A 26,683-nucleotide genomic window follows, 5' to 3' on the forward strand; every position below is an offset into this window, starting at 1 on the left:
TCCCAAAAGATCCCCAAAAAATCCCAAAAATCCCCCAAAAATATCCCAAAAAATCCCTCAAAAAAATCCCAAAAATCCCAAAAAAATCCCCAAAAAATCCTCAAAAAATCCCCAAAAAATCTCAGAAAAATCCCTCAAAAATCCCCAAAAAATCCCCAAAAAATCCCAAAAAATCTCAAAAATCCTCAAAAATCCCCAAAAAAACCCCAAAAAATCCCAAAAAAATCCCAAAAGATCCCCAAAAATCCCCCAAAAAATCCCAAAAAGTCCCAAAAAAATCCCAAAAAATCCCCCCAAAAAAAAAAAAAAAAAAAAAATCTCCAAAAATCCCTCAAAAAATCCTCAAAATTCCCAAAAAACCCCCAAAAAATCCCCAAAAAATCTCAAAAAATCCCCAAAAATCCCCAAAAAATCCCCAAAAATCCCCGAAAATCCCCAAAACCCCACCTGCGCCCAGGCCGTGCTCATCTCCCGGAAGCTGTCGTTCATGAAGCGCAGCAGCTGCAGGAATTCGGGATCCTGGTACGGGAAGCGCTGCCCGAAAACGATGGAGCAGATGATGTTGGACGTGGCGCAGCTCAGCCGGAACGTGGGGTCGAAGGGCTTCCCTGGTTTGGGGCAAAATCCCGCAAGTTTGGGGGTTTTCCCAAGAAAAAGTGGATTTTGGGGTGGTTTGGGGCTTTTTTGGGGTTGCAAGACCCCAAAATCACCCCAAAACCACCCCAAAACCACGCCAAAATCAACCCAAAAAATGATCCCAAAAACGTCATCCCAAAAAAACCCCTCTGGAAACAGCCCAAAAATACCTCAAAAATACCCCAAAATCACCCCAAAACTGCTCCACAAACACCCCAAAATGATCCCAAAAAATCACATCGGAACCACCCCGAATACCCCAAAATCACCCCAAAAACCATCCCAAAATACCCCAAAGCACCCCACAATCACCCCAAAAATACCCCAAAAATGATCCCAAAAGGTCATCCCAAAAAAACCCCTCTGGAAATGATCCCAAAAATATCCCCAAAATACCCCCAAATCACCCCAAAACTGCCCCAAAAATACCCCAAAAATGAATCCCGAAAAATCATCCCAAAAACCACAACGGAACCACCCCAAAACCGCGCCAAAATCACCCCAAAATGATCCCAAAAAGTCATCCCAAAAAACCCCTCAGGAACCACTCCAAAAACTGCCCCAAAAATACCCCCAAATCACCCCCAAATCACCCCAAAAATACCCCAAAAACGATCCCGAAAAATCATCCCAAAAAGCCACAACAGAACCACCCCAAAACCGCCCCAAAAATACCTCAAAAATACCCCAAAATCACCCCAAAACTGCTCCAAAAACACCCCAAAAATGATCCCAAAAAATCACAACGGAACCACCCCGAATACCCCAAAATCACCCCAAAAACCATCCCAAAAATACCCCAAAGCACCCCAAAATCACCCCAAAAATACCCCAAAAATGATCCCAAAAGGTCATCCCAAAAAAACCCCTCTGGAAATGATCCCAAAATATCCCCAAAATACCCCAAATCACCCAAAACTGCCCAAAAATACCCCAAAAATGATCCCGAAAAATCATCCCAAAACCACAACGAAACCACCCCAAAACCGCGCCAAAATCACCCCAAAATGATCCCAAAAAGTCATCCCAAAAAGCCCCTCAGGAACCACTCCAAAAACTGCCCCAAAATCACCCCAAAATCACCCCAAAAATACCCCAAAAAAGATCTCCAAAATCATCCCAAAAACCACAACACAACACCCCAAAACCACCCCAAAAATAACCCAAAATACCCCCAAATAATCCCAAAACATCATCCCAAAGAATCAGACCAGAATCAACCCCAAAGCACCCCAAAAATAACCCAAAATACTCCAAAACCGCCCCAAAAAAACCCCAAATCACTCCCAAACTGCTCCAAAAATACCCCAAAATGATCCCAAAAAGTCATCCCGAAAAACCCCTCTGGAACCACCCCAAAACCGCCCCAAAAATACCCCAAAATCACCCCAAAACCACGCCAAAATCAGCCCAAAGTCATCCCAAAAACGTCATCCCAAAAAAAACCCTCTGGAAACAGCCCCAAAAATACCCCCAAAAATACCCCAAAATCACCCCAAAACTGCTCCACAAATACCCCAAAAATGATCCCAAAAAATCACATCGGAACCACCCCGAATACCCCAAAATCACCCCAAAACCACGCCAAAATCAGCCCAAAGTCATCCCAAAAATGTCATCCCAAAAAACCCCTCTGGAAACAGCCCAAAAATATCCCAAAAAATACCCCCAAATCACCCCAAAACTGCCCCAAAAATACCCCAAAAATGATCCCGAAAAATCATCCCAAAAACCACAACGGAACCACCCCAAAACCGCGCCAAAATCACCCCAAAATGATCCCAAAAAGTCATCCCAAAAAGCCCCTCAGGAACCACTCCAAAAACTGCCCCAAAAATACCCCCAAATCACCCCAAAACTGCCCCCAAAATACCCAAAAACGATCCCAAAAAATCATCCCAAAAAACCACAACGGAACCACCCCAGAACTGCTCCAAAAATACCTCAAAAATACCCCAAATCACCCCAAAACTGCTCCAAAAACACCCCAAAAATGATCCCAAAAAATCACAACGGAACCACCCCGAATACCCCAAAATCACCCCAAAAACCATCCCAAAAATACCCCAAAGCACCCCAAAATCACCCCAAAAATACCCCAAAAATGATCCCAAAAGGTCATCCCAAAAAAACCCCTCTGGAAATGATCCCAAAAATATCCCCAAAATACCCCCAAATCACCCCAAAACTGCCCCAAAAATACCCCAAAAACGATCCCGAAAAATCATCCCAAAAACCACAACGGAACCACCCCAGAACCGCGCCAAAATCACCCCAAAATGATCCCAAAAAGTCATCCCAAAAAGCCCCTCAGGAACCACTCCAAAAACTGCCCCAAAATCACCCCAAAATCACCCCAAAAATACCCCAAAAAAGATCTCCAAAATCATCCCAAAAACCACAACACAACCACCCCAAAACCACCCCAAAAATAACCCAAAATACCCCAAATAATCCCAAAACATCATCCCGAAGAATCAGACCAGAATCAACCCCAAAGCACCCCAAAAATAACCCAAAATACTCCAAAACCGCCCCAAAAAAACCCCAAATCACTCCCAAACTGCTCCAAAATACCCCAAAATGATCCCAAAAAGTCATCCCGAAAAAACCCCTCTGGAACCACCCCAAAACCGCCCCAAAAATACCCCAAAATCACCCCAAAACCACGCCAAAATCAACCCAAAAAATGATCCCAAAAACGTCATCCCAAAAAAACCCCTCTGGAAACAGCCCAAAAATACCTCAAAAATACCCCAAAATCACCCCAAAACTGCCCCAAAAATACCCCAAAAGCGATCCCGAAAAATCATCCCAAAAACCACAACGAAACCACCCCAAAACTGCGCCAAAATCACCCCAAAATGATCCCAAAAAGTCATCCCAAAAAACCCCTCAGGAACCACTCCAAAAACTGCCCCAAAAATACCCCCAAATCACCCCAAAACTGCCCCAAAAATACCCCAAAAACGATCCCAAAAAATCATCCCAAAAACCACAACGGAACCACCCCAGAACTGCTCCAAAAATACCTCAAAAATACCCCAAAATCACCCCAAAACTGCTCCAAAAACACCCCAAAAATGATCCCAAAAAATCACATCGGAACCACCCCGAATACCCCAAAATCACCCCAAAAACCATCCCAAAAATACCCCAAAGCACCCCAAAATCACCCCAAAAATACCCCAAAAATGATCCCAAAAGGTCATCCCAAAAAAACCCCTCTGGAAATGATCCCAAAAATATCCCCAAAATACCCCCAAATCACCCCAAAACTGCCCCAAAAATACCCCAAAAACGATCCCGAAAATCATCCCAAAAACCACAACGGAACCACCCCAGAACCGCGCCAAAATCACCCCAAAATGATCCCAAAAAGTCATCCCAAAAAGCCCCTCAGGAACCACTCCAAAAACTGCCCCAAAATCACCCCAAAATCACCCCAAAAATACCCCAAAAAAGATCTCCAAAATCATCCCCAAAACCACAACACAACCACCCCAAAACCACCCCAAAAATAACCCAAAATACCCCCAAATAATCCCAAAACATCATCCCAAAGAATCAGACCAGAATCAACCCCAAAGCACCCCAAAAATAACCCAAAATACTCCAAAACCGCCCCAAAAAACCCCAAATCACTCCCAAACTGCTCCAAAAATACCCCAAAATGATCCCAAAAAGTCATCCCGAAAAAACCCCTCTGGAACCACCCCAAAACCGCCCCAAAATACCCCAAAATCACCCCAAAACCACGCCAAAATCAGCCCAAAGTCATCCCAAAAACGTCATCCCAAAAAAAAAACCCTCTGGAAACAGCCCAAAAATACCCCCAAAAATACCCCAAAATCACCCCAAAACTGCCCCAAAAATACCCCAAAAATGATCCCAAAAAATCACATCGGAACCACCCCGAATACCCCAAAATCACCCCAAAACCACGCCAAAATCAGCCCAAAGTCATCCCAAAAATGTCATCCCAAAAAAACCCCTCTGGAAACAGCCCAAAAATATCCCAAAAAATACCCCCCAAATCACCCCAAAACTGCCCCAAAAATACCCCAAAAACGATCCCGAAAAATCATCCCAAAAACCACAACGAAACCACCCCAAAACCGCGCCAAAATCACCCCAAAATGATCCCAAAAAGTCATCCCAAAAAACCCCTCAGGAACCACTCCAAAAACTGCCCCAAAAATACCCCCAAATCACCCCAAAACTGCCCCAAAAATACCCCCAAAAACGATCCCGAAAAATCATCCCAAAAAGTCACAACAGAACCACCCCAAAACCGCCCCAAAAATACCTCAAAAATACCCCAAAATCACCCCAAAACTGCTCCAAAAACACCCCAAAAATGGATCCCAAAAAATCACATCGGAACCACCCCGAATACCCCAAAATCACCCCAAAATCACCCCAAAAATACCCCAAAACTGCTGCAAAAACACCCCAAAAAATGATCTCCAAAAAATCATCCCAAAAACCACCTACAAAATCACCCCAAAAACCACCCCAAAAATACCCCAAAATACCCCCAAATCACCCCCAAACCACCCCAAAAATATCCCCAAATACCCCAAAACTGCTCCAAAAATACCCCAAGATTTATCCCAAAAAAACATCCCAAAAAACCACAACGGAACCACCCCAAACCACCCCAAAAATAACCCAAAATACCCCAAAAACACCCCAAAAAATATCCCAAACCACCCCCCAAAAAAACCCCAAAAATGATCCCCAAAATGATCCCAAAAAAACATAACGGAGCCACCCCAAAACTGCCCCAAAATACCCCAAAATCAACCCCAAAAAATCATCCCAAAAAACCATAACGGAGCCACCCCAAAACTGCCCCAAAATACCCCAAAAACCACCCCAAAACTGCCCCAAAATCATCCCAAAATACCCCAAAAATGATCCCCAAAAAATCATCCCAAAAAACCATAACGGAGCCACCCCAAAACTGCCCCAAAATACCCCAAAATCATCCCAAAAAATCATCCCAAAAATCGGACCAGAATCACCCCAAAACTGCCCCAAAATACCCCAAAACCCACCCCAAAACTGCCCCAAAATCATCCCAAAATACCCCAAAAATGATCCCCAAAAAATCATCCCAAAAAACCATAACGGAGCCACCCCAAAACTGCCCCAAAATACCCCAAAACCACCCCAAAAAATCATCCCAAAAACCGGACCAGAATCACCCCAAAACTGCCCCAAAATACCCCAAAAACCACCCCAAAACTGCCCCAAAATCATCCCAAAATACCCCAAAAATGATCCCCAAAAAATCATCCCAAAAAACCGTAACGGAACCGCCCCAAAACTGCCCCAAAATACCCCAAAACCACCCCAAAAAATCATCCCAAAAACCGGACCAGAATCACCCCAAAACTGCCCCAAAATAGCCCAAAACCCACCCCAAAACTGCCCCAAAATCATCCCAAAATACCCCAAAAACCATCCCAAAAATATCCCAAAATGATCCCAAAAAATCATCCCTAAAAACCAGACCGGAACCACCCCAAAACCGCCCCAAAATACCCAAAAATACCCCAAAAATGATCCCAAAAAATCATCCCTAAAAACCACAACGGAACCACCCCAAAACCGCCCCAAAATACCCCAAAAACCACCCCAAAACTGCCCCAAAAATGATCCCAAAAAAACCACACCGAAGCCACCCCAAAACCGCCCAAAAATACCCAAAACCACCCCAAAAATGATCCCAAAAAATCATCCCTAAAAACCACACCGGAACCACCCCAAAACCGCCCCAAAATACCCCAAAAACCACCCCAAAACTGCCCCAAAAATGATCCCAAAAAACCACACTGAAGCCACCCCAAAACCGCCCAAAAATACCCAAAAATACCCCAAAAATGATCCCAAAAAATCATCCCTAAAAACCACACCGGAACCACCCCAAAACCACCCCAAAATCAACCCAAAATACCCCCAAAATCCCCCAAAACTGCCCCAAAAATACCCCAAAAATACCCCAAAAATGATCCCAAAATCTTCCCAAAAAGCACCTCTGGAACCACCCCAAAACCGCTCCAAAAATACCCCAAAATCCCCCAAAATCACCCCAAAAATATCCCCAAAATCGCCCCAAAAATACCCCAAAACCATCCCAAAAAGTTGTCGGGGATTTCCGGGATGGTTTTGGGGTGATTTTGGGGGATTTTGGGGGATTTTTGGGGCGGTTTTGGGGTGATTTTGGGGTGGTTTTGGGCTGATTCCGGTGCAGTTTTGGGATGATTTTTTGGGATCATTTTGGGGTATTTTGGGGCAGTTTTGGGGTGATTCTGGTCCGGTTTTTGGGATGATTTTTTGGGGATGGTTTTTGGGGTATTTTGGGATGATTTTGGGGCAGTTTTGGGGTGGTTTTTGGGGTATTTTGGGGTGGTTTTGGGGTGATTCTGGTCCGGTTTTTGGGATGATTTTTGGGGATGATTTTGGGGTATTTTGAGGCAGTTTTGGGGCGGTTCTGTTACGGTTTTTTGGGATGATTTTTTGGGGATCATTTTTGGGGTATTTTGGGATGATTTTGGGGCAGTTTTGGGGTGGTTTTTGGGGTATTTTGGGGCAGTTTTGGGGTGATTCTGGTCCGGTTTTTGGGATGATTTTTTGGGATGATTTTGGGGTATTTTGGGGCAGTTTTGTGGTGGCTCCATTATGGTTTTTTGGGATGATTTTTTGGGGATCATTTTTGGGGTATTTTGGGATGATTTTGGGGCAGTTTTGGGGTGGGTTTTGGGGTATTTTGGGGCAGTTTTGGGGTGGTTCTGTTACGGTTTTTTGGGAAGATTTTTTGGGATCATTTTGGGATGTTTTTTGAGCATTTTGGGGATATTTTTGGGATGGTTTTTGGGGTATTTTTGGGCAGTTTTGGGGTGGCTTCGGTGTGGTTTTTTGGGATGATTTTTGGGGCAGATTTGGGGTGGTTTTTGGGGTATTTTGGGGCGGTTTTGGGGTGGATCCGTTGCAGTTTTTTGGGATGATTTTTTGGGGATCATTTTTGGGGTATTTTGGGATGATTTTTGGGGTCATTTTGGGCTGTTTTAGGCTGATTCCATTGCAGGTTTTTGGGATGATTTTTGGGGTCATTTTGGGCTGTTTTAGGCTGATTCCATTGCAGTTTTTTGGGATGATTTTTGGGGTCATTTTGGGCTGTTTTAGGCCGATTCCAGTGGTGGTTTTGGGATGATTTTTGGGGTCATTTTGGGCTCTTTTAGGCTGATTCCAGTGGTGGTTTTTGGGATGATTTTTGGGGCAGTTTTGGGCTGTTTTAGGCTGATTCCAGTGGTGGTTTTTGGGATGATTTTTGGGGTCATTTTGGGCTGTTTTAGGCTGATTCCAGTGGTGGTTTTTGGGATGATTTTGGGGTCATTTTGGGCTGTTTTAGGCTGATTCCAGTGGTGGTTTTTGGGATGATTTTTGGGGTCATTTTGGGCTGTTTTAGGCCGATTCCAGTGGTGGTTTTTGGGATGATTTTTGGGGCAGTTTTGGGCTGTTTTAGGCTGATTCCAGTGGTGGTTTTTGGGATGATTTTTGGGGTCATTTTGGGCTGTTTTAGGCCGATTCCAGTGGTGGTTTTTGGGATGATTTTTGGGGTCATTTTGGGCTGTTTTAGGCTGATTCCAGTGGTGGTTTTTGGGATGATTTTTGGGGTCATTTTGGGCTGTTTTAGGCTGATTCCAGTGGTGGTTTTTGGGATGATTTTTGGGGTCATTTTGGGCTGTTTTAGGCTGATTCCAGTGGTTGTTTTTGGGATGATTTTTGGGGCAGTTTTGGGCTGTTTTAGGCTGATTCCAGTGGTGGTTTTTGGGATGATTTTTGGGGTCATTTTGGGCTGTTTTAGGCTGATTCCAGTGGTTGTTTTTGGAATGATTTTTGGGGTCATTTTGGGCTGTTTTAGGCTGATTCCAGTGGTGGTTTTTGGGATGATTTTTGGGGTCATTTTGGGCTGTTTTAGGCTGATTCCAGTGGTGGTTTTTGGGATGATTTTTGGGGTCATTTTGGGCTGTTTTAGGCTGATTCCAGTTATGGTTTTTGGGATGATTTTTGGGGTCATTTTGGGCTGTTTTAGGCTGATTCCAGTGGTGGTTTTGGGATGATTTTTGGGGTCATTTTGGGCTGTTTTAGGCTGATTCCAGTGGTGGTTTTTGGGATGATTTTGGGGCAGTTTTGGGCTGTTTTAGGCCGATTCCAGTGGTGGTTTTTGGGATGATTTTTGGGGTCATTTTGGGCTGTTTTAGGCTGATTCCAGTGGTGGTTTTTGGGATGATTTTTGGGGCAGTTTTGGGCTGTTTTGGCTGATTCCAGTGGTGGTTTTTGGGATGATTTTTGGGGTCATTTTGGGCTGTTTTGGCTGATTCCAGTGGTGGTTTTTGGGATGATTTTTGGGGTCATTTTGGGCTGTTTTAGGCTGATTCCAGTGGTGGTTTTTGGGATGATTTTTGGGGCAGTTTTGGGCTGTTTTAGGCTGATTCCAGTGGTGGTTTTTGGGATAATTTTGGGGCAGTTTTGGGCTGTTTTAGGCTGATTCCAGTGGTGGTTTTTGGGATGATTTTTGGGGTCATTTTGGGCTGTTTTAGGCTGATTCCAGTGGTGGTTTTTGGGATGATTTTGGGGCAGTTTTGGGCTGTTTTAGGCCGATTCCAGTGGTGGTTTTTGGGATGATTTTTGGGGCAGTTTTGGGCTGTTTTAGGCTGATTCCAGTGGTGGTTTTTGGGATGATTTTTGGGGTCATTTTGGGCTGTTTTAGGCTGATTCCAGTGGTGGTTTTTGGGATGATTTTGGGGCAGTTTTGGGCTGTTTTAGGCTGATTCCAGTGGTGCTTTTTGGGATGATTTTGGGGTCATTTTGGGCTGTTTTAGGCAGGTTCCAGTGGTGGTTTTTGGGATGATTTTGGGGTCATTTTGGGCTGTTTTAGGCTGATTCCAGTGGTGGTTTTTGGGATGATTTTGGGGTCATTTTGGGCTGTTTTGGCTGATTCCAGTGGTGGGTTTTGGGATGATTTTTGGGGTCATTTTGGGCTGTTTTAGGCTGATTCCAGTGGTGGTTTTTGGGATTTTTGGGGTCATTTTGGGCTGTTTTAGGCTGATTCCAGTGGTGGTTTTTGGGATGATTTTGGGGTCATTTTGGGCTGTTTTGGCTGATTCCAGTGGTGGGTTTTGGGATGATTTTTGGGGTCATTTTGGGCTGTTTTAGGCTGATTCCAGTGGTGGTTTTTGGGATGATTTTTGGGGTCATTTTGGGCTGTTTTAGGCTGATTCCAGTGGTGGTTTCTGGGATGATTTTGGGGTCATTTTGGGCTGTTTTAGGCTGATTCCAGTGGTGGTTTTTGGGATGATTTTTGGGGTCATTTTGGGCTGTTTGAGGCCGATTCCAGTGGTTGTTTTTGGGATGATTTTTGGGGTCATTTTGGGCTGTTTTAGGCTGATTCCAGTGGTGGTTTTTGGGATGATTTTGGGGTCATTTTGGGCTGTTTTAGGCCGATTCCAGTGGTGGTTTTGGGATGATTTTGGGGTCATTTTGGGCTGTTTTAGGCCGATTCCAGTGGTGGTTTTTGGGATGATTTTTGGGGTCATTTTGGGCTGTTTTAGGCTGATTCCAGTGGTTGTTTTTGGGATGATTTTTGGGGTCATTTTGGGCTCTTTTAGGCCGATTCCAGTGGTTGTTTTTGGGATGATTTTTGGGGTCATTTTGGGCTGTTTTAGGCTGATTCCAGTGGTTGTTTTTGGGATGATTTTTGGGGTCATTTTGGGCTCTTTTAGGCCGATTCCAGTGGTGGGTTTTGGGATTTTTGAGGGTCATTTTGGGCTGTTTTAGGCCGATTCCAGTGGTGGTTTTTGGGATGATTTTTGGGGTCATTTTGGGCTGTTTTAGGCCGATTCCAGTGGTGGTTTTTGGGATGATTTTGGGGCAGTTTTGGGCTGTTTTAGGCTGATTCCAGTGGTGGTTTTTGGGATGATTTTGGGGCAGTTTTGGGCTGTTTTAGGCTGATTCCAGTGGTGGTTTTTGGGATGATTTTTGGGCTATTTTGAGCTGATTTCAGCGCGGTTTTTTTTGGGATAATTTTGGGCCGATTTCCACGGGGGATTTTTTTGGGGGGGGGGGGGGATAATTCCGTGGGGTTTTTTCCCATCTCCAAAATCCCCCCAAATCTCCCCCAAATTTGGCACCTTGGGTGCTCTGGAATTCCCGGAGCAGCTCCTGGGCCTCCTCCTGGATGCGGCTCTCGATGCTCCTGCGGCCCATCCCGAAATCCCGGAGCACGGTCAGGGAAAAGCGCCGAAGCTGCCGCCAGCGCTCCCCCTCCGAGAAAACCACACCTGGAATGGGGGAAAATCCACGGGAAATGGGGCAAAATCCGTGGGAAAGGGGGAAAAAATTGGGTTAAATCCATGGGAAATGAGGAAAATGGGGGAAAATCCATTGGGAAAGGGGGAAAATCCATGGGAAAGGGGGAAAAATTGGGTTAAATCCATGGGAAATGGGGAAAAACCCATTGGGAATGGGGGGAAATCCATGGGAATGGGGGAAAATCCATGGGAAAGGGGGAAAAAAAACCATTGGGAATGGGGGGAAAAATTGGGTTAAATCCATGGGAAATGGGGAAAATGGTGGGAAAATTCATGGGAAAGGGGGAAAAGTCCATTGGGAATGGGAGAAAATGATGGGAAATGGGGAAAAATCCATGGGAAATAGGAAAAATTGGGTTATATCCATGGGAAAAGGGGAAAAAAATCCATTGGGAATGGGGGGAAATCCATGGGAAAGGGGAAAAATCCATGGGAAAGGGGGAAAAATTGGGTTAAATCCATGGGAAATGGGGAAAATGGGGGAAAATTCATGGGAAAGGGGGAAAAATCTGTGGGAATGGGGGGAAATCCATGGGAAAGGGGAAAAATCCATTGGGAAAGGGGGAAAAATTGGGTTAAATCCATGGGAAATTGGGAAAAATCCGTGGGAATGGAGGGAAATCCATTGGGAATGGGGGAAAGGATGGGAAATGGGGAAAATCCATGGGAAATAGGAAAAATTGGGTAAAATCCATGGGAAATGGGGAAAATGGGGAAAATTCATTGGGAAAGGGGGGAAAATTGGTTTAAATCCATGGGAAATGGGGGAAATGGGGAAAAATCCATGGGAAATGGGGAAAAATCCGTGGGAAAGGGGGAAAAATTGGGTTAAATCCATGGGAAATGGGGAAAACCCCATTGGGAATGGGGGGAAATCCACGGGAATGGGGGAAAATCCATGGGAAAGGGGAAAAAAAACCATTGGGAATGGGGGGAAAAATTGGGTTAAATCCATGGGAAATGGGGAAAATGGGGGAAAATTCATGGGAAAGGGGGAAAATCCATGGGAAAGGGGGAAAAATTGGGTTAAATCCATGGGAAATGGGGAAAATGGGGGAAAATTCATGGGAAAGGGGGAAAAATCTGTGGGAATGGGGGGAAATCTATGGGAAAGGGGAAAAATCCATTGGGAATGGGGGAAAATGGTGGTTAAATCCATGGGAAATGGGGAAAAATCCGTGGGAATGGAGGGAAATCCATTGGGAATGGAGGAAAGGATGGGAAATGGGGAAAATCCATGGGAAATAGGAAAAATTGGGTAAAATCCATGGGAAATGGGGAAAATGGGGAAAATTCATTGGGAAAGGGGGGAAAATTGGTTTAAATCCATGGGAAATGGGGGAAATGGGGAAAAATCCATGGGAAATGGGGAAAAATCCGTGGGAAAGGGGGAAAAATTGGGTTAAATCCATGGGAAATTGGGAAAAACCCATTGGGAATGGGGGGAAATCCACGGGAATGGGGGAAAATCCATGGGAAAGGGGAAAAAAAACCATTGGGAATGGGGGGAAAAATTGGGTTAAATCCATGGGAAATGGGGAAAATGAGGGAAAATTCATGGGAAAGGGGGAAAAAAGCCATTGGGAATGGGGGAAAAAATTGGGTTAAATCCATGGGAAATGAGGAAAATGGTGGGAAAATTCATGGGAAAGGGGGAAAAGTCCATTGGGAATGGGAAAAAATGATGGGAAATGGGGAAAATGATGGGAAATAAGAAAAATTGGGTTATATCCATGGGAAAAGGGGAAAAAATGCATTGGGAATGGGGGGAAATCCATGGGAAAGGGGAAAAAAATCCATCAGAAAGGGGGAAAAAATCCATTGGGAAAAGGAGAAAAATCTGGGAATGGGGGGAAATCCATTGGGAATGGGGGAAAATCCACAGGAAATGGGGAAAAATCCATTGGGAATGGGGGAAAATCCATGGGAAAGGAGGGGAAAATCCATTGGGAAAGGGGGAAAAATCTGTGGGAATGGGGGAAAAATGGTGGGAAATGGGGCAAAATCCATGGGAAATGGGGGCAAAGGATGGGAAATGGGGAAAAATCCATGGGAAAGGAGAAAAATTGGGTTAAATCCATGGGAAATGGGGAAAATTTGGTTAAATCCATTGGGAAAGGGGGAAAAATCCATTGGAATGGGGGGAAATCCATTTGGAATGGGGGAAAATCCGTGGGAATGGGGGAAAATCCATTGGAAATGGGGGCAAAGGATGGGAAATGGGGGAAAATCCATGGGAAAGGGGGAAAAATTGGGTTAAATCCATGGGAAAGGTGGAAAAAATCCATGGGAATGGGGAAAAAAATCCATTGGGAATGGAGGAAAAATTGGGTTAAATCCATGGGAAATGGGGAAAATGGGGGAAAATCCATTGGGAAAAGGGGGAAAAATCTGTGGGAATGGGGGGAAATCCATGGGAAAGGGGAAAAATGCATTGGGAATGGAGGGAAATCTGTGGGAATGGGGGGAAAAATGGTGGGAAATGGGTTAAATCCATGGGAAAGGGGAAAAATCCATGGGAATGGGGGAAAAAAATTGGGTTAAATCCATGGGAAAGGTGGAAAATGGGGGAAAATCCATGGGAAAGGGGGAAAAATCCATTGGAAAAGAGGGAAAATTGGGTTAAATCCTTGAGAAAGGTGGGAAAAATCCACGGGAATGGGGGGAAATCCATGGGAAAGGGGGGAAAAATCCATGGGGAAAGGGGGAAAAATTGGGTTAAATCCGTGGGAAAATGGGGAAAATGGGGGAAAATTCATGGGAAAGGGGGAAAAGTCCATTGGGAATGGGAGAAAATGATGGGAAATGGGGAAAAATCCATGGGAAATAGGAAAAATTGGGTTAAATCCATGGGAAAAGGGGAAAAAATCCATTGGGAATGGGGGAAAATCCATGGGAAAGGGGGAAAATTGGGTTATATCCATGGGAAAAGGGGAAAAAATCCATTGGGAATGGGGAAAAAAATCCGTCGGAAAGGGGAAAAAAATCCATTGGGAAAAGGAGAAAAATCTGTGGGAATGGGGGGAAATCCATTGGGAATGGGGGAAAATCCACAGGAAATGGGGAAAAATCCATTGGGAATGGGGGGAAATCCATGGGAAAGGAGGGGAAAATCCATTGGGAAAGGGGGAAAAATCTGTGGGAATGGGGGGAAAAATGGTGGGAAATGGGGCAAAATCCATGGGAAATGGGGGCAAAGGATGGGAAATGGGGAAAAATCCATGGGAAAGGGGAAAAATTGGGTTAAATCCATGGGAAATGGGGAAAATTTGGTTAAATCCATTGGGAAAGGGGGAAAAATCCATTGGAATGGGGGGAAATCCATTTGGAATGGGGGAAAATCCGTGGGAATGGGGGAAAATCCATTGGAAATGGGGGCAAAGGATGGGAAATGGGGAAAAATCCATGGGATAGGGGGAAAAATTGGGTTAAATCCATGGGAAAGGTGGAAAAAAATCCATGGGAATGGGGAAAAAAATCCATTGGGAATGGAGGAAAAATTGGGTTAAATCCATGGGAAATGGGGAAAATGGGGGAAAATCCATTGGGAAAGGGGAAAAAAATCCATGGGAATGGGGGGAAATCCATGGGAAAGGGGAAAAATGCATTGGAAATGGGGGAAAATGATGGGAAATGGGGAAAAATCCATGGGAAAAGAGGGAAAATTGGGTTAAATCCATGGGAAACGTGGGAAAAAATCCACGGGAATGGGGGGAATCCATGGGAAAGGGGGGAAAAATCCATGGGGAAAGGGGGAAAAATTGGGTTAAATCCATGGGAAATGGGGAAAATGGGGGAAAATTCATGGGAAAGGGGGAAAAATCTGTGGGAATGGGGGGAAAAATGATGGGAAATGGGGCAAAATCCATTGGAAATGGGGGCAAAGGATGGGAAATGGGGAAAAATCCATGGGAAAGGAGAAAAATTGGGTTAAATCCATGGGAAATGGGGAAAATTTGGTTAAATCCATTGGGAAAGGGGGAAAAATCCATTGGAATGGGGGGAAATCCATTTGGAATGGGGGAAAATCCGTGGGAATGGGGGGAAATCCATTGGAAATGGGGGCAAAGGATGGGAAATGGGGGAAAATCCATGGGAAAGGGGGAAAAATTGGGTTAAATCCATGGGAAAGGTGGAAAAAATCCATGGGAATGGGGAAAAAAATCCATTGGGAATGGAGGAAAAATTGGGTTAAATCCATGGGAAATGGGGAAAATGGGGGAAAATCCATTGGGAAAAGGGGGAAAAATCTGTGGGAATGGGGGGAAATCCATGGGAAAGGGGAAAAATGCATTGGGAATGGAGGGAAATCTGTGGGAATGGGGGGAAAAATGGTGGGAAATGGGTTAAATCCATGGGAAAGGGGAAAAATCCATGGGAATGGGGGAAAAAAATTGGGTTAAATCCATGGGAAAGGTGGAAAATGGGGGAAAATCCATGGGAAAGGGGGAAAAATCCATTGGAAAAGAGGGAAAATTGGGTTAAATCCTTGAGAAAGGTGGGAAAAATCCACGGGAATGGGGGGAAATCCATGGGAAAGGGGGGAAAAATCCATGGGGAAAGGGGGAAAAATTGGGTTAAATCCGTGGGAAAATGGGGAAAATGGGGGAAAATTCATGGGAAAGGGGGAAAAGTCCATTGGGAATGGGAGAAAATGATGGGAAATGGGGAAAAATCCATGGGAAATAGGAAAAATTGGGTTAAATCCATGGGAAAAGGGGAAAAAATCCATTGGGAATGGGGGAAAATGGTGGGAAATGGGGAAAATCCATGGGAAATAGGAAAAATTGGGTTAAATCCATGGGAAAAGGGGAAAAATCCATTGGGAATGGGGAAAAAAATCCATGGGAACGGTGGGAAAAATCCATTGGGAAAGGGGAAAATCTGTGGGAATGGGGGGAAAAATGGTGGGAAATGGGGAAAATCCCTGGGAAAGGGGAAAAATCCATTGGGAAAGGGGGGAAAATTGGGTTAAATCCATGGGAAATTGGGAAAATGGGGGAAAATCCATGGGAAAGGGGGAAAAATCTGTGGGAATGGGGGGAAATCCATGGGAATGGGGAAGAATTGGGTTAAATCCATGGGAAAGGGGGCTCTTTTGGGGCTCTTTTGGGGTGGTTTTGGGGCATTTTTGGGGTGGTTTTTGGGGCTCTTTTGGGGTGGTTTTGGGGGCTCTTTTGGGGTGGTTTTGGGGCATTTTGGGGGTTTTTAAAAACTCTTTTGGGGTGGTTTTTGGGGGTTCTTTTGGGGGTGGTTTTTGGGGCCCTTTTGGGGTTCTTTTGGGGCCCTTTTGGGGTGGGTTTTGAGGCTCTTTTGGGGTGGTTTTGGGGCTCTTTTGGGGTGGTTTTGGGGCATTTTTGGGGTTTTTAAAAACTCTTTTGGGGTGGTTTTTGGGGGTTCTTTTGGGGGTGGTTTTTGGGGCTCTTTTGGGGTTCTTTTGGGGCTCTTTTGGGGTGGTTTTGGGGGCTCTTTTGGGGGTGGTTTTTGGGGCTCTTTTGGGGTGGTTTTGGGGCATTTTTGGGGTTTTTAAAAACTCTTTTGGGGTGGTTTTTGGGGGCTCTTTTGGGGTTCTTTTGGGGCCCTTTTGGGGTGGGTTTTGAGGCTCTTTTAGGGTGGTTTTTGGGGCTCTTTTGGGGTGGTTTTGGGGCATTTTTGGGGTTTTTAAAAACTGTTTTGGGGTGGTTTTTGGGGGCTCTTTTGGGGGTGGTTTTTGGGGCTCTTTCGGGGTTTTTTTTTGGGGCTCTTTTGGGGGGGTTTTTGGGGCTCTTTTGGGGTTCTTTTGGGGCTCTTTTGGGGTGGTTTTTGGGGCTCTTGGGGTGGTTTTGGGGGCTCTTTTGGGGTGGTTTTGGGGCATTTTTGGTGTCTTAAAAAACTGTTTTGGGGGTGGTTTCTGGGGCTCTTTTGGGGTGGGTTTTGAGGCTCTTTTGGGGGTGGTTTTTGGGGGCTCTTTTGGGGGTGGTTTTTGGGGGCTCTTTTGGGGTGGTTTTGGGGGCTCTTTTGGGGTGGTTTTGGGGCATTTTTGGTGTTTTAAAAAACTGTTTTGGGGGTGGTTTTTGGGGGTTCTTTTGGGGGTGGTTTTTGGGGCTCTTTTGGGGGTGGTTTTTGGGGCTCTTTTGGGGTGGTTTTGGGGGCTCTTTTGGGGTGGTTTTGGGGCATTTTTGGGGTTTTTAAAAACTCTTTTGGGGGGGTTTTGGGGGCTCTTTTGGGGTGGTTTTTGGGGCTCTTTTGGGGTTCTTTTGCAGCTCTTTTGGTTTCTGGGGCTCTTTTTGGGGTTCTTTTTGGGGCATTTTTGGGGTTTTTAAAAACTCTTTTGGGGTGGTTTTTGGGGGTTCTTTTGGGGGTGGTTTTTGGGGCTCTTTTGGGGTTCTTTTGGGGCCCTTTTGGGGTGGGTTTTGAGGCTCTTTTGGGGTGGTTTTGGGGGCTCTTTTGGGGTGGTTTTGGGGCATTTTTGGTGTTTTAAAAAACTGTTTTGGGGGTGGTTTTTGGGGGCTCTTTTGGGGGGGTTTTTGGGGCTCTTTTGGGGTGGTTTTTGGGGGCTCTTTTGGGGGGGTTTTTGGGGCTCTTTTGGGGTGGTTTTTGGGGCTCTTTCGGGGGTTTTTTTTGGGGCTCTTTTGGGGGGGTTTTTGGGGCTCTTTTGGGGTTCTTTTGGGGCTCTTTTGGTTTCTGGGGCTCTTTTGGGGGTTCTTTTTGGGGCATTTATGGGGTTTTTAAAAACTCTTTTGGGGTGGTTTTTGGGGGCTCTTTTGGGGTGGTTTTTGGGGCTCTTTTGGGGGGTTTTTTGGGTTCTTTTGGGGTGGTTTTTGGGGCTCTTTTGAGGTTCTTTTGGGGCTCTTTTGGTTTCTGGGGCTCTTTTGGGGTGGTCTTGGGGCATTTTTGAGGTTTTTAAAAACTTTTGGGGTGTTTTTTGGGGGCTCTTTTGGGGTGTTTTTTGGGGGCTCTTTTGGGGTGGTTTTTTGGGCCTCTTTTGGGGGTGGTTTTTTGGGGCTCTTTTGGGGTGGTTTTGGGGGGCTCTTTTCGGGGTGTTTTTTGAGGCTCTTTTGGGGTTCTTTTGGGGCTCTTTTGGGGTGGTTTTGGGGTCTCACCGAAGCCCCTGAAGGTGCTCTCCAGGGTCGGCATCCGCCCGCGCCCCGCGAACGCCTCGGGGTTCCCCACGAGCGCCTCGCGCACGGCCTCCGTCCCGCACAGCACCAGCACCGGCCGGGGGCCCAGCCACACCGTGAACACTGGGCCATACTGGTCACTCAGCTGGGAGCGGGCAGCGGGGTCAGGGACACCCAAAACCCCACCCAAATCCCATCAAAATCCCAAAAATTCCTGCTGAAATCCACCCAAATCCCATCAAAATCCACAAAAATCCCTTAGAATTCGACCCAAACCCATCAAAATCCCATCAAAATGACCCAAATTCTCCCAAATCCCATCAAAATGGCCCTAAATCCACCCAAATTCCGTCAAAATCCACCCAAATCCCATCAAAATCCACAAAAATCCCATCAAAATCCACCCAAATCCCATCCAAATCCCCCAAATCCCATCAAAATGGCCCTAAATCCACCCAAATCCCATCAAAATCCACCCAAACCCCATCAAAATCCACCCAAATCCCTTAGAATTCGACCCAAACCCACAAAATCCCATCAAAATGACCCAAATTCTCCCAAATCCCATCAAAATGGCCCTAAATCCACCCAAATTCCGTCAAAATCCACCCAAATCCCATCAAAATCCACAAAAATCCCATCAAAATCCACCCAAATCCCATCCAAATCCCCCAAATCCCATCAAAATGGCCCTAAATCCACCCAAATCCCATCAAAATCCACCCAAACCCCATCAAAATCCACCCAAATCCCTTAAAATTCGACCCAAACCCACAAAATCCCATCAAAATGACCCAAATTCTCCCAAATCCCATCAAAATGGCCTGGAATGGACCCAAATCCTGTCAAAATCCCCCCAAATCCCATCAAAATCCCAAAAATTCCTGCTGAAATCCACCCAAATCCCATCAAAATCCACCCAAATCCCTTAGAATTCGACCCAAACCCACAAAATCCCATCAAAATGACCCAAATTCTCCCAAATCCCATCAAAATGGCCCTAAATCCACCCAAATTCCGTCAAAATCCACCCAAATCCCATCAAAATCCACAAAAATCCCATCAAAATCCACCCAAATCCCATCCAAATCCCCCAAATCCCATCAAAATGGCCCTAAATCCACCCAAATCCCATCAAAATCCACCCAAACCCCATCAAAATCCACCCAAATCCCTTAAAATTCGACCCAAACCCACAAAATCCCATCAAAATGACCCAAATTCTCCCAAATCCCATCAAAATAGCCTGGAATGGACCCAAATCCTGTCAAAATCCCCCCAAATCCCATCAAAATCCACAAAAATCCCTTAGAATTCGACCCAAACCCATCAAAATCCCATCAAAATCCACAGAAATCCCATCAAATCCCATCAAAATGACCCAAATTCTCCCAAATCCCATCAAAATGGCCCTAAATCCACCCAAATCCCGTCAAAATCCACCCAAATCCCATCAAAATCCACACAAATCCCATCAAAATCCACCCAAATCCCATCCAAATCCCATCAAAATCCCCCAAATCGCATCAAAATAGCCCGAAATGGACCCAAATCCCATCAAAATCCCCCAAATCCCTTAAAATTCGACCCAAATCCCCCCCAAATCCCATCAAAATCCACCCAAATTCCCCCAAATCCCATCAAAATGGCCCTAAATCCACCCAAATCCCATCAAAATCCACCCAAATCCCCCAAATCCCATCAAAATCCCCCAAGTCTCATCAAAATCCACCCAAATTCCCCAAATCCCATCAAAATCCACCCAAATCTCATCAAAATCCACCCAAATTCCCCCAAATCCCATCAAAATGGCCCTAAATCCACCCAAATCCCATCAAAATGGCCTGAAATGGACCCAAATCCCATCAAAATCCACCCAAATCCCATCAAAATCCACAAAAATCCCTTAAAACTCTACTCAAACCCACAAAATCCCATCAAAATCCACCCAAATTCCCCAAATCCCATCAAAATGGCCCGAAATGGACCCAAATCCCATTAAAATCCACAAAAATTCCTTAAAATTCGACCCAAATCCCATCAAAATCCACAAAAATGCCATCGAATCCCATCAAAATCCACCCAAATCCCATCAAAATGGCCCCAAATGGACCCAAATTCTACTAAAATCCACCCAAAACCTCCCCAGAATTCCCCGGAAACCTCTTTAAACCCTCGAAAGTCCCCAAAATTCCCCAGAATTCCCAGAATTTCCCCAAAACCGCCAAAATTCCCCCAAATCCCCACCTGGAGCAGCGACTGGAGCGTGCGGAGCGGGGACACCTGGAGAGACCCACCCGCCCCAAAACCCCCTAAATCTGCCCCAAAAATCCCCAATTTTCACCCCAAACTCCCTAAAAAAACCCAGAAAATTCCCAAAAAATTCACGAAATTCCCAAAAATCCCAGAAATCCCCAAAATTCCCACCTTGAGCAGCGACTGGATGGTGCAGGGGGGTCCCAAATCCACTCCAAACTCCTCCAAATCCCCCAAAACCGCCCCAAATTCCCCTAAAGTCCCCCAAATCCCTTCCAAACCTTTCCAAAATTCCCAGAAATTCCCAAAAATTCCCAAAAAATTCCCCAAAATTCCCAGAAATCCCCAAAATTCCCACCTGGAGCAGCGACTGGATGGTGCAGGGGGGTCCCAAATCCACTCCAAACTCCCCCAAATCCCCCCAAACCGCCCCAAATTCCCCTAAAACCCCCCCAAATCCTTTCCAAACCTTTCCAAAATTCCCAGAAATTCCCCAAAATTCCCAGAAATCCCCAAAATTCCCAGAAATTCCCCAAAATTCCCAGAAATCCCCAAAATTCCCACCTGGAGCAGCGACTGGATGGTGCAGGGGGGTCCCAAATCCACTCCAAACTCCCCCAAATCCCCCCAAACCGCCCCAAATTCCCCTAAAACCTCCCCAAATCCTTTCCAAACCTTTCCAAAATTCCCCAAATTCCCCAAAATTCCCAGAAATTCCCCAAAATTCCCAAAAAATTCCCCAAAATTCCCAGAAATCCCCAAAATTCCCACCTGGAGCAGCGACTGGATGGTGCAGGGGGGTCCCAAATCCACTCCAAACTCCCCCAAATCCCCCAAAACCGCCCCAAATTCCCCTAAAGCCCCCCAAATCCTTTCCAAACCTTTCCAAAATTCCCTGAAATTCCCCGAAACTCCCAGAAATTCCCCAAAATTCCCAGAAATCCCCAAAATTCCCACCTGGAGCAGCGACTGGATGGTGCAGGAGGGTCCCAAATCCACTCCAAACTCCCCCAAATCCCCTAAAACCGCCCCAAATTCCCCTAAAACCTCCCCAAACCTTTCCAAAATTCCCCAAAATTCCCCAAAATTCCCCAAAATTCCCAGAAATCCCCAAAATTCCCAGAAAATTAACAAAAATTCCCAGAAATCCCCAAAATTCCCACCTGGAGCAGCGACTGGATGGTGCAGGGGGGTCCCAAATCCACTCCAAACTCCCCCAAATCCCCTAAAACCGCCCCAAATTCCCCTAAAACCTCCCCAAATCCTTTCCAAACCTTTCCAAAATTCCCTGAAATTCCCCAAAATTCCCAGAAATCCCCAAAATTCCCAGAAATTCCCCAAAATTCCCAGAAATCCCCAAAATTCCCACCTGGAGCAGCGACTGGATGGTGCAGGGGGGTCCCAAATCCACTCCAAACTCCCTCAAATCCCCCAAAACCGCCCCAAATTCCCCTAAAACCCCCCCAAATCCTTTCCAAACCTTTCCAAAATTCCCTGAAATTCCCCAAAATTCCCAGAAATTCCCCAAAATTCCCAGAAATTCCCCGAAATTCCCAGAAATCCCCAAAATTCCCACCTGGAGCAGCGACTGGATGGTGCAGGGGGGTCCCAAATCCACTCCAAACTCCCCCAAATCCCCTAAAACCGCCCCAAATTCCCCTAAAACCTCCCCAAATCCTTTCCAAACCTTTCCAAAATTCCCTGAAATTCCCCAAAATTCCCAGAAATTCCCCAAAATTCCCAGAAATCCCCAGAAATCCCCAAAATTCCCACCTGGAGCAGCGACTGGATGGTGCAGGGGGGTCCCAAATCCACCCCAAACTCCCCCAAATCCCCTAAAACCGCCCCAAATTCCCCTAAAACCTCCCCAAATCCTTTCCAAACCTTTCCAAAATTCCCAGAAATTCCCCAAAATTCCCAGAAATCCCCAAAATTCCCAGAAATCCCCAGAAATCCCCAAAATTCCCACCTAGAGCAGCGACTGGATGGTGCAGGGGGGTCCCAAATCCACTCCAAACTCCCTCAAATCCCCCCAAACCGCCCCAAATTCCCCTAAAGCCCCCCAAATCCTTTCCAAACCTTTCCAAAATTCCCAGAAATTCCCAAAAATTCCCAAAAAATTCCCCGAAATTCCCAGAAATTCCCCAAAATTCCCAGAAATCCCCAAAATTCCCACCTGGAGCAGCGACTGGATGCTGCAGGGGGGTCCCAAATCCACTCCAAACCCCCCCAAATCCCCCCAAACCGCCCCAAATTCCCCTAAAACCTCCCCAAATCCTTTCCAAACCTTTCCAAAATTCCCAGAAATTCCCCAAAATTCCCAAAAAAATCCCCAAAATTCCCAGAAATCCCCAAAACTCCCACCTGGAGCAGCGACTGGATGGTGCAGGGGGGTCCCAAATCCACTCCAAACTCCCCCAAATCCCCCAAAACCGCCCCAAATTCCCCTAAAACCTCCCCAAATCCCTTCCAAACCTTCCCAAAATTCCCAGAAATTCCCAGAAATTCCCAGAAATCCCCAAAATTCCCAAAAAATTCCCCGAAATTCCCAGAAATCCCCAAAATTCCCACCTGGAGCAGCGACTGGATGGTGCAGGGGGGTCCCAAATCCACTCCAAACCCCTCCAAATCCCCTAAAACCGCCCCAAATTCCCCTAAAACCTCCCCAAATCCTTTCCAAACCTTTCCAAAATTCCCAGAAATTCCCCGAAACTCCCAGAAATTCCCCAAAATTCCCAGAAATCCCCAAAATTCCCACCTGGAGCAGCGACTGGATGGTGCAGGGGGGTCCCAAATCCACTCCAAACCCCTCCAAATCCCCCAAAACCGCCCCAAATTCCCCTAAAACCCCCCCAAATCCTTTCCAAACCTTTCCAAAATTCCCAGAAATTCCCCGAAATTCCCAGAAATCCCCAAAATTCCCACCTGGAGCAGCGACTGGATGGTGCAGGGGGGTCCCAAATCCACTCCAAACTCCTCCAAATCCCCCAAAACTGCCCCAAATTCCCCTAAAACCTCCCCAAATCCCTTCCAAACCTTTCCAAAATTCCCAGAAATTCCCCAAAATCCCCAAAAAATTCCCCCAAATTCCCAGAAATTCCCAAAATTCCCACCTAGAGCAGCGACTGGATGGTGCAGGGGGGTCCCAAATCCACTCCAAACTCCCCCAAATCCCCCAAAACCGCCCCAAATTCCCCTAAACCCCCCCAAATCCCTTCCAAACCTTTCCAAAATTCCCAGAAATTCCCCGAAATTCCCAGAAATCCCCAAAATTCCCAGAAATTCCCTGAAATTCCCAGAAATCCCCAAAATTCCCACCTGGAGCAGCGACTGGATGGTGCAGGGGGGTCCCAAATCCACTCCAAACTCCCCCAAATCCCCCAAAACCGCCCCAAATTCCCCTAAAACCTCCCCAAATCCCTTCCAAACCTTTCCAAAATTCCCAGAAATTCCCCGAAACTCCCAGAAATTCCCCAAAATTCCCAGAAATCCCCAAAATTCCCACCTAGAGCAGCGACTGGATGGTGCAGGGGGGTCCCAAATCCACTCCAAACTCCCCCAAATCCCCTAAAACCGCCCCAAATTCCCCTAAACCCCCCCAAATCCCTTCCAAACCTTTCCAAAATTCCCAGAAATTCCCCAAAATTCCCAGAAATCCCCAAAATTCCCACCTGGAGCAGCGACTGGATGGTGCAGGGGGGTCCCAAATCCACTCCAAACTCCCCCAAATCCCCCAAAACCGCCCCAAATTCCCCTAAAACCTCCCCAAATCCCTTCCAAACCTTTCCAAAATTCCCAGAAATTCCCCGAAATTCCCAGAAATTCCCAAAATTCCCAGAAATTCCCCGAAATTCCCAGAAATCCCCAAAATTCCCACCTGGAGCAGCGACTGGATGGTGCAGGGGGGTCCCAAATCCACTCCAAACTCCCCCAAATCCCCCAAAACCGCCCCAAATTCCCCTAAAACCCCCCCAAATCCTTTCCAAACCTTTCCAAAATTCCCTGAAATTCCCCGAAATTCCCAGAAATCCCCAAAATTCCCAGAAATTCCCCGAAATTCCCAGAAATCCCCAAAATTCCCACCTGGAGCAGCGACTGGATGGTGCAGGGGGGTCCCAAATCCACTCCAAACTCCCTCAAATCCCCCAAAACCGCCCCAAATTCCCCTAAAACCCCCCCAAATCCTTTCCAAACCTTTCCAAAATTCCCAGAAATTCCCCAAAATTCCCAGAAATTCCCAGAAATTCCCAAAATTCCCACCTGGAGCAGCGACTGGATGGTGCAGGGGGGTCCCAAATCCACCCCAAACTCCCTCAAATCCCCCAAAACCGCCCCAAATTCCCCTAAACCTCCCCAAATCCCTTCCAAACCTTTCCAAAATTCCCAGAAATTCCCCGAAATTCCCAGAAATCCCCAAAATTCCCAGAAATTCCCAGAAATCCCCAAAATTCCCACCTGGAGCAGCGACTGGATGGTGCAGGGGGGTCCCAAATCCACTCCAAACTCCCTCAAATCCCCCAAAACCGCCCCAAATTCCCCTAAAACCCCCCCAAATCCTTTCCAAACCTTTCCAAAATTCCCTGAAATTCCCCAAAATTCCCAGAAATTCCCCAAAATTCCCAGAAATTCCCCAAAATTCCCAGAAATCCCCAAAATTCCCACCTGGAGCAGCGACTGGATGGTGCAGGGGGGTCCCAAATCCACTCCAAACTCCCCCAAATCCCCCAAAACCGCCCCAAATTCCCCTAAAGCCCCCCCAAATCCTTTCCAAACCTTTCCAAAATTCCCAGAAATTCCCCAAAATTCCCAGAAATCCCCAAAATTCCCAGAAATTCCCCGAAATTCCCAGAAATCCCCAAAATTCCCACCTGGAGCAGCGACTGGATGGTGCAGGGGGGTCCCAAATCCACTCCAAACTCCCCCAAATCCCCTAAAACCGCCCCAAATTCCCCTAAAACCTCCCCAAATCCCTTCCAAACCTTTCCAAAATTCCCTGAAATTCCCCAAAATCCCCAAAAAATTCCCCGAAATTCCCAGAAATCCCCAAAATTCCCACCTAGAGCAGCGACTGGATGGTGCAGGGGGGTCCCAAATCCACTCCAAACTCCCCCAAATCCCCCAAAACCGCCCCAAATTCCCCTAAAACCCCCCCAAATCCTTTCCAAACCTTTCCAAAATTCCCTGAAATTCCCCCAAATTCCCAGAAATCCCCAAAATTCCCAGAAATTCCCCGAAATTCCCAGAAATCCCCAAAATTCCCACCTGGAGCAGCGACTGGATGGTGCAGGGGGGTCCCAAATCCACTCCAAACTCCCCCAAATCCCCTAAAACCGCCCCAAATTCCCCTAAAACCTCCCCAAATCCTTTCCAAACCTTTCCAAAATTCCTAGAAATTCCCCAAAATTCCCGAAAATTCCCGAAAATTCCCCGAAACGCCCCAAATTCCGCCCAAATCCCCACCTTGAGCAGCGACTGGAGCGTGCGGAACGGGGACAGCTGCAGGAGGTTCCCGAGCAGCGGCAGCGCGGGGGGGCCCGGGGGGAGCCGGGCGGCGATCGCGCGATGTCGCGACAGCAGCGACAGCAGCGACAGCGCCACCAGGGCCAGCAGAGCCACCAGCACGGGAGCCATGGTGGCCCTTGGCGACACTCCGGGGACAATCCGAGCCTTTAAGGGGGGGGCGGAGGTGGCGCAAAAGCGGCCTCTGCCCGGACGTGCCCGGGGACAGGGAGGGGACAGGGAGGGGACAGGGAGGGGACAGGGCTGGGGACACTGACAGGGACAGCGGGAGGGTGGCACGGGCACGGGGACAGCGCGGGGACATCAAGGGGACAGGGCTGGGGACAACGTGAGGACAGCGGGAGGGTGGCACGGGCACGGGGACAACGTGGGGACATCAAGGGGACAGGGAGGGGACACTGACAGGGACAGCGGGAGGGTGGCACAGGCACGGGGACAGTGAGGGGACAACGTGGGGACAGCGGGAGGGTGGCACAGGCACGGGGACAGCGCTGGGGACAGAGAGGGGACAACACAGAGACCACCTGGAAGGGTGGCACGGGGACGTGGCAGGGACAGTGACACCGTGGGGACAGGGAGGGGACAGCGCTGGGGACAACGTGGGGACGGCGGGAGGGTGGCACCGGCACGGGGACAACGTGGGGGACACTGTGGGGACACTGACACCAGGGGGACAGCGCTGGGACAAAGAGGGGACAGGGTTGGGGACAGACAGGGTGGCACAGACACGGGGACGTGGCAGGGACAGCGCTGGGGACAGTGACACCGTGGGGACAGGGAGGGGACAGT

General features: G+C 47.0%; 1 protein-coding gene across 1 annotated transcript; it reads right to left on the minus strand.

Annotated features, from left to right (window-relative positions):
* Positions 1-447: 447 nt before the first annotated feature.
* On the minus strand, positions 448-26,005 carry LOC309585849 (cytochrome P450 2G1-like; the record flags this gene model as incomplete). Its single annotated transcript, XM_082303681.1, has 4 exons — positions 448-608; positions 10,839-10,988; positions 18,101-18,263; positions 25,835-26,005. Coding segments are annotated over 4 exons (645 nt in total), but the record flags the coding sequence as incomplete, so codon positions are not given.
* Positions 26,006-26,683: the final 678 nt, after the last annotated feature.

This window comes from Coloeus monedula (assembly GCF_965178545.1).
Source record: "Coloeus monedula genome assembly, contig: HAP1_SCAFFOLD_636, whole genome shotgun sequence".
NCBI lineage: Eukaryota > Metazoa > Chordata > Aves > Passeriformes > Corvidae > Coloeus > Coloeus monedula.